The 13,314-nt window shown below is 34.8% G+C and overlaps 1 protein-coding gene across 5 annotated transcripts in view; it reads right to left on the bottom strand.

The window, feature by feature from the left end:
• Window positions 1-2,439: 2,439 nt before the first annotated feature.
• The window catches only part of LOC108743243, a 46,079-nt gene continuing 35,204 nt past the window's right edge, over window positions 2,440-13,314 (bottom strand). For 4 of the 5 annotated variants that reach the window (XM_018478719.2, XM_018478722.1, XM_018478721.1 and 1 more), the window contains 10 exons: window positions 9,995-10,085; window positions 7,178-7,402; window positions 6,613-6,949; window positions 6,328-6,546; window positions 6,000-6,270; window positions 5,716-5,930; window positions 5,002-5,647; window positions 3,795-4,932; window positions 3,344-3,500; window positions 2,440-2,799 (listed from right to left, as the gene is read on the bottom strand). In XM_018478719.2, coding sequence (XP_018334221.1) covers window positions 2,504-2,799; window positions 3,344-3,500; window positions 3,795-4,932; window positions 5,002-5,647; window positions 5,716-5,930; window positions 6,000-6,270; window positions 6,328-6,546; window positions 6,613-6,949; window positions 7,178-7,402; window positions 9,995-10,085 — 3,595 coding nt within the window. In that variant the 3' untranslated portion in view covers window positions 2,440-2,503. Of the gene's footprint in view, window positions 2,898-3,343; window positions 3,501-3,794; window positions 4,933-5,001; window positions 5,648-5,715; window positions 5,931-5,999; window positions 6,271-6,327; window positions 6,547-6,612; window positions 6,950-7,177; window positions 7,403-9,994; window positions 10,086-13,314 lie in introns of all 5 variants that reach the window. The other variant, XM_018478723.2, reaches the window with a different exon arrangement.

The raw sequence follows: 13,314 nt of genomic DNA, 5'->3' as shown, positions 1-13,314 counted from the left end.
ATGTAAATTCGTTTGCATATAAGTATCTCTTCAGAAACTACAACGTTTGAAATTACTTCTTCAGCTGATTGATATTAAAATTCATAGATAAGGTTGTAACAACCTCGATTGAAAAAAAAAACGGCTAATTGAAGTAGATATCTGATTAATGTTTTAAAGAATTAATTAGTTTATGATTAGTTTCTTTGAACAAAAGTTTAATAGCTTAGAACTGTTAGTTGTACCTCGTTTTTTATAAATGCGTACAGTTACGATAATCACTTGACTTTATCTATGCACGTAATTTTTTGCAAGTCACCAAGAGATGTTATTAAAATTTATTGCTGGTAATTTTTTACATTAGTTGACATTGGAATTGAGACATGAAGTTTAGTCAGGTAGGTAGTAGTCACCAAGTAAAGTAGTGTAGTAGTATTTACTAGAATTTTGTTTATTATTTGTTTAAAAATGAATGTGAGTGAGATACAGGCCCTTAAAGTTTTCTTAATCGGAGGAAATACCGGTAGGTACGGCCCTGGCTTCAGCCTTCCGTCAGCTGTTCCCGCCAAACATCCTTTGTCCTAAAACATATCTTCCTAACATTATTCTAATGTATCAGCCCGCCTTCGGCGGGCAGGGGCATTAAACAAACTCGAGTCTGTCATACATCTACCTAACTAAACAATGACGTCATCAATGCATATTTGGCGAGAACAGCTGACGAAGGGCTGCAGCCAGGGCCGTACCAATCGAAATTTCTTCCGATTAAATAACTTTAGGAGCCTGTATCTCAAGCTACATTGGTTTCCGCACGGAATTAATGCTACCACACGATTCTACTTAGTGAGTACTAACTACCTGACTAAACTTCATGTCTCAATTCCAATGTCAACTAATGTAAAAAATGACCTTATTGCTAATAAAGCAGTCAGTAGACATACTTTTGAAATTTACTACCTTAATATATATATATATATATGTAGGCAGGTAGTGACATGCACATCACGGATAAAACTGTAATTACAGAACCTGGTTTGATGTAAATTTTGTATGTAGTACTAGTTGTTCCAAATTTTTTTACCGAGAAAGCACAGAAATTATTACAACTTATAACTAAAACCACAAAGCACAAAGGCAGCAATTAAACATGATTCAGGCAGGAGACTGACATACCTGTTAATCTTGTAGAAGAAAGCTAAATAGTTGTTGATTGTTGTACATACTGATTTAAAAAATATTTTAATAATATTCAAAAGCATTCATTCTAACTAATTATCGCGATAATTGGATAAAATGAGAGATAATTGTATATCAATAAACACGAAAATGCAACTGTCAACGAAGTTATTCGAACGTTACCAACTTTGACGGAATAGAGCGCTGCGGCGTCATGTCATGGTAGCTTTCTAGACTGGCGCGAAATATTTAAAATACGAATATCTACCAAGTTTATGCAACCTAAATTACAATATTGTAATTACATAACTTTTTGCATGGTCAAAACAAAAATCAGAAAATTTCACAAAATTTGCTAATAATTAAAGCGTTACTACATATTTTAATGCATTTAAGTAGTAATAATTAACTGCAACACTTAATTAATCAATTTAATCCAACTAATAATGAATAATTTTTTTGTTTATCTATTTATTCTAATTTCACTCTCATGTCCTAATGTTTGCGAGTAACGCTTTCTTATTAGTTATTATATTTTTTATAATTATTTGTTTCAAAAACTTTTAATTTTTGTCAGAATTATCAACACAAAAGGAAATAGAGGGAAATGAGTAATAATCGTTAAATTCTTTATTGTATTATCTAAATTTGTACTAAAATATAACGAGAAAGCCTATATAAAAAATACATCACTCTACGGACACTATACATACACAGTATACATACTTATATTCGTAACAATTAGAAAACTACCTTCGGTGGTATTCTAATTTTCGTTTTAATACACTGTCAAAGTCAAGAGAAAAAAAATGCACAGCATTCTTTTTAAATAAATGCATTTTTAATGAATAAATAAATGCTTACAACAAAAAGTAATCGTATGTTAACTTGTGGTAGATTTAGTGGCTATAGTAAATGTGTTTCTTTTTTGAAATACACAAATATTATTGAGAGGAATTAAATTTTTTTGTCTTTTGATAGATCGATTATTCATTTAATTGCCAAAAACTTATGAGTCGTTTTTGAAAACGTAACCAAGTAGCAAGTGAATCAGTAATCGCAGAAATATTTTAATTTATTATTAGCAAATCAACTGAAACTTTCTGTACAGTGTAACGTAAAATTGGTTAATCAGCTAGGGCTTCCGACTTTCTCAAAATAAATAAATAATAATAAATAAGTTAAGTTATAAACTTGGGCATAGTACGACAGGTACATTATAATACCAATTCTCGCAGGTGCGTGTACGGAAGATAATTTATGGGTGAAATACTTTACAAAATGTACAAAAAACGTGGTTTATTTATATATAAATGCTCTTTGGATTTCTCATGTTTTGCGACGATCATTAGCTTTTTACCATCATGCCGTCGTTATCTTTATAACAAGCATGAATCATCCCCTTGTGATGCCCGTCCCTGTCATTACCTACAATACATTTCTCGACGTCGTTGTGATGCAAGGAACAATTGTCGCTGCTACTGCTGCTACTATTACTGAAGTTGTCTAAAAAGTCGAAACACGCTACAGCTTCTCGTTCTTTCTCGCCGTATCTAACGTAAAAGTCGGGACGACCAATAATCGATGGGCGGGCGTTGTTGGGGGGCATACGCACAACGGCCAGTTCGGGCCGATGAGCATGGACTAGAAGAAACACAACACGGACGTTGTACTACTACAGTGGGTGACTGTTCAGACAGCAGTTTCTGTGATCGGTGTGCACGGTGCCGAGGAAGTCGAAGCTTGAAAACCCCACAACAAAATTGTACGAAAGAATACAGTTCGCTCAGGCTTTTTCTCTTAGTTTGCTTACTCATTTATTTCTCCTTATATTAAATTAGTTTTTGATTACATGTTATAGTATCAAAAACGGCAACGTTTAAATAGTTTTTTTTCTTATTTAAAATCAGTAAACAAACTTAAATATAGATAACAAAAGCTATAAAAATTGGAAAACCAAAGGCGATTCTATAATCAAAGCACTGAACTACAAAAATAACAACATATTACGAGTCTGAACGAACTGTAATAATATTAGAATTAAAAATCGGTTAACGACAGAACAGCAGAGCGGTTTTTGAACCGAAAAATTTTGTCCACGAAACAAAAACCCAAAAACTTCCGATTGAAGTGCAATTTCCTTTTCCTTAGAATAAGAATCAATAATAAATAATTAATAATCATATACCTTTCTTTTGTCTGTGAAACTTATGAATCCTATGTAAATGTCCATAGTCTGGAGGTTCTTCATTGGAATCGCTAGTTATGCTCCCACCACATGACGACGTTGGCGAAGAATCACTTGATACAGACGCCATCATAACATCCAATAAATTCGCTCTTGCCTAAATTGATAAATTAATAAAATAGGATAGGTATAGGTGTTTTCATTACGTCCAACAGGATATTCAATTTGATATCAATATTATGTAAAAAGTGTTACTGTAGATTTCATTTCTCCCCTTTAATCTATGAAGTGTAGAATCAAAGCCAGACGGGGTTAAATAGTTTTTTAATTGTAGTTGGTTTTAAGTCCACTTATTTAATTCTACACTTCATTATTATAACTGTATTTTCTAACTTGTCTAAAATAAAATCACGAGACTGATTCCATTTCCTTACAAATTTGAATAATTTACCTTGGGATCGGTGAGATCGATATCCTTTTCTACATGGATCCAACCAGTAGCTTTACAGTTCTCATCCAATTTTGGATTGCTCATATTATCATCACCACTAATGTCTTCTCTGCCCTGTTGTACTCCGTCGTCTCCTTTCTGAATTATTCTGTTTAATTCGTCGATTACATCTTTAGAAGTTGCGCGTTCGTGAAAACTTATTGCTCGATGAGGAGGTCCTTCTATGACGCTACCAGCATCACAAGGATTAAATCGGGGAAGGCGCTCGGCCGTTATCACATGAATATTTTCCTCTTCGTTTGCACTTTTCGACTGGTCGTGAATTTTGGGCTGCGCTTGATTTTTAGTAGGAGTTGACAATTTCTTATAAGGAATCTTACTCCTGGGAAGTTTCGGAGATTTTTCATTATTGTTGATGTTATTATTTTTATTGTTATTGTTACTAATGGGCGAGGTTTTGGAGACTCGATTTGGACTCACGGGGATCTTAGAAGCAGTCGGTTTCAACCGTGGAATTTTGGAAACTACGGTGTCAGAGGTGCTGATAGTAGACGTGAGCGATTCACTCATAGGGGTCGTAGCAGTAGTCGTCGCGCTAGTGTTATCACTGTCACAAGACTTATTAATATCATTAGAAACACTATTTTGATCCACGTGATCTGACGTCATGTCTACCATCGACGATGATATTGCATCGACATTAACGCTACTGCAAATGTCAACTGGATGTACACATATGTTAGAACAATTTTCACTTTCCACATCCAAAGGCGTCACTAAACACACTTCTTCCGCATAGGAAATATTACAGTACTTTAGGTCCTCGGCTTTTACGTTTGCAGACAATTCAGAGGTTAAATGTTTCACTTTAATGTAGTTCTCGTCGGCGACTGCGGAGTTTTTTGAATCGTCCAAACATTGCGACGCAGGTTGTGGGCCTTCAACGTTAAAGTCTTTAGTGTTTTCAGTAACGGAACATGGGCGCGAGTCTTTGTTTTGCGTATACTTCTGTTGTTCGGCTATAAATGTAAGGACGTTTTGTAGTGCCATTTCACGATCCCCATTTTCCGATAACGCACCTCCCAGACTTCTAGATGATGTCGACGCCAAACTTTTAGTACTTTCGAATTTTACTAACCTAAAAACAATTAATTTCTTCTGTAAAACTGTTTATATACACGAAAAACGAAGAAGCATTTTCAATTACCTATAAAAATCTCTTGTAAAATCAGTTCCTATGGCTGGCATTTCGCTAGTATCATCGCTACAACCGCTCAGAGCGGCCGAAGATCGTTTTGAACACGTTTCCGGTTCGTAAGAGTGACAGCAATCTGACCCGTTGCTTGACCAACTGCTGTTTTCGGGCGAATTGGCCATTTGTGAATTATTCCCTGTTCCTCCTACCGCATATGGCCACTGTTTTTCCGCTTGTACACTGCTACCAGCATCCATTAATAACGTTACTATTTCGTGTCCATCACCATCCATCATATAACTGGATCCATTCCATAAACATTCGTTTGCATCTTCTTCCAATTCGAGAGCGTTGTTCTCTTGAATGCTGGGTAACGTAGATAAAGATATCTGACTGGGAGTGGTTACCGATTCGTATTTTTTTACCAACTGCTCTGCACGAACATCGTCAGAGGAAAGACTTAGACTCCAGTCTTCTAATTCTGTTCGATCGTATTCTAATTCTAAAAGATCACGTTGGTGTTGTTGGATGGCAGATCTTGTTTCGTCTAAAAGAAGCCAGTGTTGTATATACTCGGCATCCCAGCTGGTGAGCTCCAAGTGTTCTTCGAGAGCTGGGGATGACGGATCGTCAAAAAAATCTGGTGTAGTAGTGGTTGCTAAAAATGTTTTTTTTTGCTTTTATTATTTTTACTTTTGAGTAGCTACGATAAAAAAATGAACGTACCGACCAAACTATTCGTGGCCTTTGTCCTTCTGAGAGGATTATACTTCTTTTCGGTAATATCAAGAAAAAGTATACTAGGACTGCTAGATATCGGAGAACTTAACGAATAACATGGACTAGGCGATGTTGTTATCTTGATACACAGATGTGAATCGGAAAAGCTGCGCATTATGTGTTGGAAAGGAAGGATGTCTTTGGTTGGAGGATAACTATTTCTATAAATTAAATGCAAACCATTTATTCAAGAAAATTAAATGTTACGCTATGATTTTTTTAATACTTACCTCGGATTCAAACTTAATAAATTGATGGGAATATATAAAACGTCCGGTTCCTTTGCTTCGGCTATAAAAAGTCTACTTTCGACAATGTCAGTTTCATCTATTGCTTCTTTGAGTTCCTCCAGACCTCGTGCACATACCGTAACTTCGGATGATGGTTTAGTAACTTCGGCTTGAACATCGGAAGACATTGTGGAATATCCTTCGTCACGATTTCCACTTTCAGGAGATTCGTTACCAATAGTTTCTTCTTCACTTTTGGAACAAGTTTGGGCTGAAATGAATAATATTTTGCACCATTCATTGACTACTTGCATGTGAATGATATTACCCAAGACTGGCCGCGATCTGAAGGTACCTTTGGCCGTTTGAAATATAGGCAGGTGAAGATTTAAAGAAACAGGCCTTTGAGGAGGCAGACGAAATGACGGATCTACAGCAGAAAGGGCTTCCAAAAGTCTTTTAGGAGTAACCTCTGCACCTTTCAGTTCCGTCCACAACCTCGTCAGCACCTGATGTCGTTTTTTGTCTTCCAAGGACAACTTATTATCTGTAAACGATATCTATGTTAATGTAAACAGTCTTTTTAATTATTTTCTTCTGACACTAAACTTACCAACCACATTGGAATCAGCAGATAAATGTTTTTCATGCATCTTTACGAAGCTTTCGGACTTAGTCTCGTTCAAAACATCAGAATTAAAGGAGTTACAGTGTTTCATGTCAGATGACTGCTTGGTAGTAAGAATATGCGAAGGAGAAGCATCCGTCGACGTGGCGTCGTAGTCTTTGTATTCTTCAAGCGCAAGATGTCGAGAAGGTGACAATTCGGAATCCGACAAGGACGTCGAATCTCCTTGGAGCTGATGCACTAACATTGATGTAAGAGTACGATTTTGTGATTCTAAATCCTGGATTCGTTTGTTTAGATTAGATATCTCTTCTTTCAAGCCCTGAGAAAAATAAAAAAGACGTTAGAAATAATGATCGAATTCGCCCGGCATTCTCCCGTCAAAATAATGTCAAAATCAATTTAAACAGTCAACAGTAAAATCTAGACCTGAAATACTTTATAATGCTCTTTAAAAAAAAAAGCGCATAGTGTAAAAGTTTTGGTGTCCATGTAAGTAGTTAAATAAAAAGAAATACCAATGATCGTAAATATATTGGCGCCGATTCACCTTTTGAGCCAACAGAGCTTTGACTACTTGATTTGCCACATCATCTAGGCAACGCTCATATTGTCTTCTGGACTCTTCAGCTTGTTTGTGAAGAGCTGCTGTTTGGGCTGCTACGGCTCCGTCTCTAAGAGATGGGTCCAAATTTATTTGGTCTAGCTGCTCTCGTAAAGACGAAATCTCTTTGTTCAATCTAGTGATTGTATTCTGGTATTGCTGACAGCGATTCTAGAACAAAATAAAAATAATGTTGCATCCCTTTTAACATTTCATAATAATCTCTACCATTCTGAATAAAAGTAAATCAAATTACGCATTAATATGGTAGCAACTGTGTAACAGTTAAAGGGTTGCTTTACTTTTTACAAACGACAGCCCTCATTCTGATGAATCACGATTATTAATATCCATTATAAAGGAAGAGGCGAGAGGGGTAGGTAATCGGCAAAAGTAATTAGCAACGCCACTTTAACGTTCAACCTCACCTAAACTCAACTGTAAGTTCATTATAAAATTGAAAGAAGCAATTGCTATACAATTTATGGCGTACCTATGTAAATGAAAAACACGATTTTGTGTCCCCAAAAAAATTTTTTTTATAAATATACGTATAGGAAAGTTGTACCGCTTTCTATTACATTTACTTTATCAATGTAACCAAAGCGACTAGGAGAGTGATAAATTTCACACCATTTCCTTTAATAACGCAATCGGATGGGGGATTGTAACAGTTGCCATTAAATTTTCACGATTCATTACCCCCTTTATCTTTCGCTCATAATGTTGTATGGAGAAGAAATGCTCCAAAACAAATCGCTTAATAAACTACCAATATCAAGAAATGTTCAACACCTGCACTTTTTTTGATCGATATTGACAGAAATACCTAAACATATAATATTAAACACTAATTCCAGGCAGAAATATATAAATGTATTAAATGCATCTTCTTTGCGTCGTTTTGGCTAACGCAGTTGCGTGTGGGGATGATATCACTTTCGACGCAGCTTTACAAAGTAATGGGGGGAAAAAGAGAGAGGGGGAGAAGTTGGCATTTTGCATCACCCCGTTTTGCATAAACGTAAATGGCCTCAACTACGAATTGGGGTAGTTCTAGTGGACGTTCTTGTTCACTTGTTACTGGGGTGAAACAGATTAACAACTAAAGACTGTACGGGAGGGTACGAGGGCTGAAGAGACGAACGAGCGAGACTATTACAACCCCCCGTAACTGTTATCGATTTTTGTGGTTGTTCGAGGAAATTCGGCTAAATCGCCGTACGCATTTTATTTGGAGATAAGCTATCTGAACACTCAGAGTCGGATTCTACAACATATTTGCTCCCCATGCAACTGCAGTTGGTAGCTGGTAAACTGGTAAACTTCATTAAATAATGATTGAATTAAATGCGACGAGAATATATTAAAATCTTTTTATTTTACTATGACATTAAAATTTCACTTTTCCAATGTTAAGTAATTAAAATTAAATATTAAAAACGTTCGCAGGTTCACAATATTAACTATGTAATTGTGAAACAAGATTAAATTGTTGCATTGAATAATAATAATTTCGAGTTAACTGCACAGTATTAATTTCTTTACATAAACAATAGTAATAATTTTGTTTAGTGTTGGTTTGCTTGAGAATGTGTAAAAGCGTTGTTGTATAGCTTAATATCTATCTACTTTGAGAACAAAGCTTTTGATGTCGTCTAAAGCTCGCTGACGAAGTTGGATCAGGCACACGACTATTATGAGAAGCCGTATAGTATGACTGTCTCCAAAGTTTGAATGCTCTCGAACATTGAACTCCTTGATAGGAAAATAATTATTGTACAACAGCAATAAAAGGGGCATTTTAGTTGGGTGTTGTTTTTGAGAATAATTACAAATAAATATAGTATACAATAGAACTGCATACTGAATTGAAGACATTTTGGTAGGTAACAGTTGAATTTATTCAACTAATTTGAAAGGAATTTCCAATAATCAAATAGCATAGCAGAGTGAGAAGGCCAGAACCCTAATATTACTCGCGGCCGTTTACGCCCACCTTTTACGATTAATTCCGGTAATAATTTCACCCTGTCTTCAAATTGTTTACGCGCTGCAGTGTATCGCTACATACAAATGTACATTATGCTATGTGGAAAAATAATTGTATGAGTATTTGCGATTATTAATCTGCCTTTTTCGTGCTAATGATATCCACAATATCCCGAACCGTATCCTTCATTAATTTAATTAATTTTCTTTTCTTCGTACTTACATGTCCTAAATCGTATAATACTAAACTAGCAAAGCTCATATTTTCAATGTATAATAACTTGGAATTAGGGGGTTTTTATATGTAGTTAATATTAAAGGATTATTTTAATTGGTGGTATGCAACCCAACAGCCACGCTATATATCAATGTTGCATAGCAAACATCAGTCAAGCTGATAGTATTGTATTTTTTCGTAACATATGAACCAGAAGAAATACAAAAGGCTTTTAACAGTTAAAAAAAATCGTTTTTGACTTCATACTTGGTAGTTTGGTTAAAAACCCCAGAATTTCCGGACAAGCCAGAGTCGAGTATTAGACAACACGGGAGTGCGGTTCCATGCAAACAAGGGGGATCTCCCCTGTCGTCTTTTTTATTAATTTGACACCGCGGGACAGGGGACCTCCCTAATCCCGAAACGCTCAAACTAAGGCCTTTCCTAATAGCTAACTTATTTTACTCGCTTCATTTGGTCAACTTACTGAGAAAAGGTATTTTTCTTCATAGAAATACACAAAGAAATACAAAAATAATAACAATTAAATTCACCTCAAATGCCACGGTTAGCGCAGTCTTTTCTTGTCGAAGCTGTTCCGATCTACTCTTATAAACAAGCATTGACCGAACAGTCTCTTCCATCCTGAAATAAACAAAAACGTTATATTAATTATTTGTAAATAATAAAATATTTCTAGTTTCATATTTATAAACATATGTATTCTAGGCACACAACGCAAAAATCAAATAAAAAATAAATAAGTGAAAAGAAAGAATAAACACTCATCAAGTATGAAAGACCCTTTCTGGGTCAAAAGATGAAAAAGATGTCTTGTTGGCTGCCTTTTTATTGTTATGATGCTCAAGAACTATAAGTTCATGTTCATATTGATGACATGGTGTCATTTTAATAAGGGAAAGGGCGAATAAAGCTCAGTGAATAGAATATAAGATCAAAGTGGCAGAGTTAGGGCATCTAGAGAGCTCTTGTCTTGCCATCTGTGCCACTTCACTGGTACAGTGCCTTTTATCCACTGACTATGGCTCTTTGGAACTTAAGGTGGAAATTGAATATATTTCATAGAAAAATTAAGTAACTACAACATTTTATTTGGAAAAGTTCAATCATCTCCACTGTATTTCTTATTTGTTTTTTTTTTTTTATTGAATAAATAAAAGTGCACTCCAGAAAGCTTAAATATTGTTCTATTTTAATATTTGCCACATTAAAAATTAATTCTCTACAGATTCTACATGATGTTGTCGAGTATTTGCTATATCAAAAATGAATCATCTTAAGATTCCAATTTTAGTGCGATGGTAACTTAAAAGAATTAGATTGGGATTATCTTCTAGCTATTATTGAAATCATTTTGAATCCCCTTTCATAATTATAAAACGATTCAAAAGCCCAGCTTTATCGTACAATGGAGAAAATACTCACTTGAACGATCCCATATTGCTATAGCAACTGGAATCTACTACGACTTGCCTTTACAAAGTTTTGCCAGGACACCTTTCATCTGGGTATCCACGTCAGAGTTACAATTAAACCGCTTTTATTAGGAAGAAAATTAATTTCGAAAGTTATTCAGTTTCGTTATCATCGTCATCTGCGTCGCTGAGGCGGAGGGTAGTAACCCCTCAGGCCCGAGCCCACCTATAAAAAGACACTAAAACGATTTTATAGCTTCACCAAGTCCGCAATAACTTTCCATCTTCTCGATCGAACATTGTTCCGTAACAGTAATCTAGGTTTTCGAAATATTAAAAAAAAAAAAAACAGAGAGAAAATGGAGAAAAACTGTTCCGGATAATCCTACACTGTTAAAAAAATATACAGGCATACAAAATATATGTGTAAGTATAATATACAAAGATACAGTTAAATAAGAAAGTCCGCAAAACATTTTTTAAAAAAACACGTTTCCATGCAGTTTTCTTAGAAAATAGGGAATATGCAACCCAACCTACACCCCGTGTTTCCAAGTTGCATAGATTATTCGGGCAAATCTGATTTTAAAATATAATAAGAACTAATAAAATTATAGTAAGCTAAACGTTATTGGAGTCGAAAGTTCTGTTCCTGATCGTCAAATTGTTTTTATGACACGAACAAAAGTGTAGCATTAACCGCGAAAAAAGGAGAAAAATTGTGAAATGAATCTGTCAGGTCCAGAATGCCTGTGATAAATATCGTTACTGTATATAATATACACAAGAGCACATAATTTGGAAAACCTTGCCGCATAAGGGCAAGAGAAATGATATTTCAGAGGGTACCGAAGGGAGAAGAGCTGTCGACGGTACAATAGTTGGCGTAAGTGCGGCTTTTCCTGACGGTGCGCAAGGATAGGATTTTTCAATTAAAGCTCCATCTTCCCTTCAGGGACAGATGTAATATTCCAAATTCTACCTAAGACGACCCGTGAAACATTAAATCATTGGTCTTTAAATTTAAAAAAATATTATTATTATTAAAATAAATAAATAAATAATTTCAATTTTGTTTTACTTCTATTGTCTGAACTCGAGATTAATTGACCCAAATACGTTTTATTTTATTCGCGAGAATCATTTTCAGGACGGTTGATATTTATTTTTTTTATTTTAATTTGACTTCATTTCACCATTACACTCACTAGTATGGAGACATATCACCCTCGCAGTTATCAGAACGATACCATTAATTATAATAAAATTAATAAGGGGTTACTTGCAACAAGAAGGGCGCTAACATGATGAAACCTCAGGGGTAAACGTTCTTATGAGACGTGTCTCTCACTCCTGTTTTTCCTTCCTTTCTTTCTTTCCTAATATAATTCAGCAGCGACTATTCAAGTGAAGACCGTCTTCACTTATTTTCTGGATAGTAACCGCCACTGATAATATTTATAACGCCTGTTAAGCTGCTATTAAGTGCATCATGAATTACCACAGTAATTGGAATATTATATATTAATACACTTAATTATCATGTTGTATTTATTTACTGTAGCTACTTAGTTTTTTTTTATATTTTTCTAATCTAAAACGAGAAAATTCATCTTTGTAAGGTCCAATTTTTATCCAATAGTAGCTACACTACTTTCCACTCGTGTTATTTAGGTACTGCTAGGTTACACAACCCCTACGCGCTTTTATTTAAACTTCAGTAAGCCATTGTGTACAGCAACCCTCATTCTACTTCAAATAAAAAGACACCAGCAGCAACTACCCTCCTTCCTATGGGGGCGACTTTCCGTTTTCAAACGAAATACAAATATTTAATCCCTAGTGCACCACCCACCTACATACCAACTCTCTTATTTTATTAAACCTATTAGAGCTTCACTACTTCATTCATTCAATTACTAATTTTTATAATTTTACATTACGTACTCCGGGATTGTATGTATAATATTTATTATAAAATCGAAAAATGTTTTATAATAATAATCACGATTAACTTAAAAATTCAATTTTTTTTTAATCCTAATTGTAAATAAATCTAATAACTTGTGCAATTTAGCGTGGTGCTGTTCGGGTCCTGTTTAGATTACTTTTCAGAAAAGAACAAAACAATTTATCAAACAAAGAATGTTTTAACGTTTGTACGCGTTTTAATCCATTCCAAAAGAAAGTTAAAATTTAATTCAAAAGTGGAACCACAGGACGATAATGAATTCAGTAAAGTTACGACTTGCCATTATAATCACTTTAAGAACGAAGTTAACCAGATTTTCGTCTTCATTTTGGTAGTAGCCCGCCCTTTGTTGCAATTATTACGTTTGAAAACTAAATTACATTGGAAGTAGATAACTACTATACACAGTGTAGATGTTACTAGCACCAAACCACAAAATTATTAATGTCCAATTTGAATTTTTCTT

Source organism: Agrilus planipennis, unplaced genomic scaffold (assembly GCF_000699045.2).
Source record: "Agrilus planipennis isolate EAB-ADULT unplaced genomic scaffold, Apla_2.0 scaffold369, whole genome shotgun sequence".
Taxonomy (NCBI): Eukaryota; Metazoa; Arthropoda; class Insecta; order Coleoptera; family Buprestidae; genus Agrilus; species Agrilus planipennis.
This window is presented reverse-complemented; position numbering and strand designations above follow the sequence as displayed.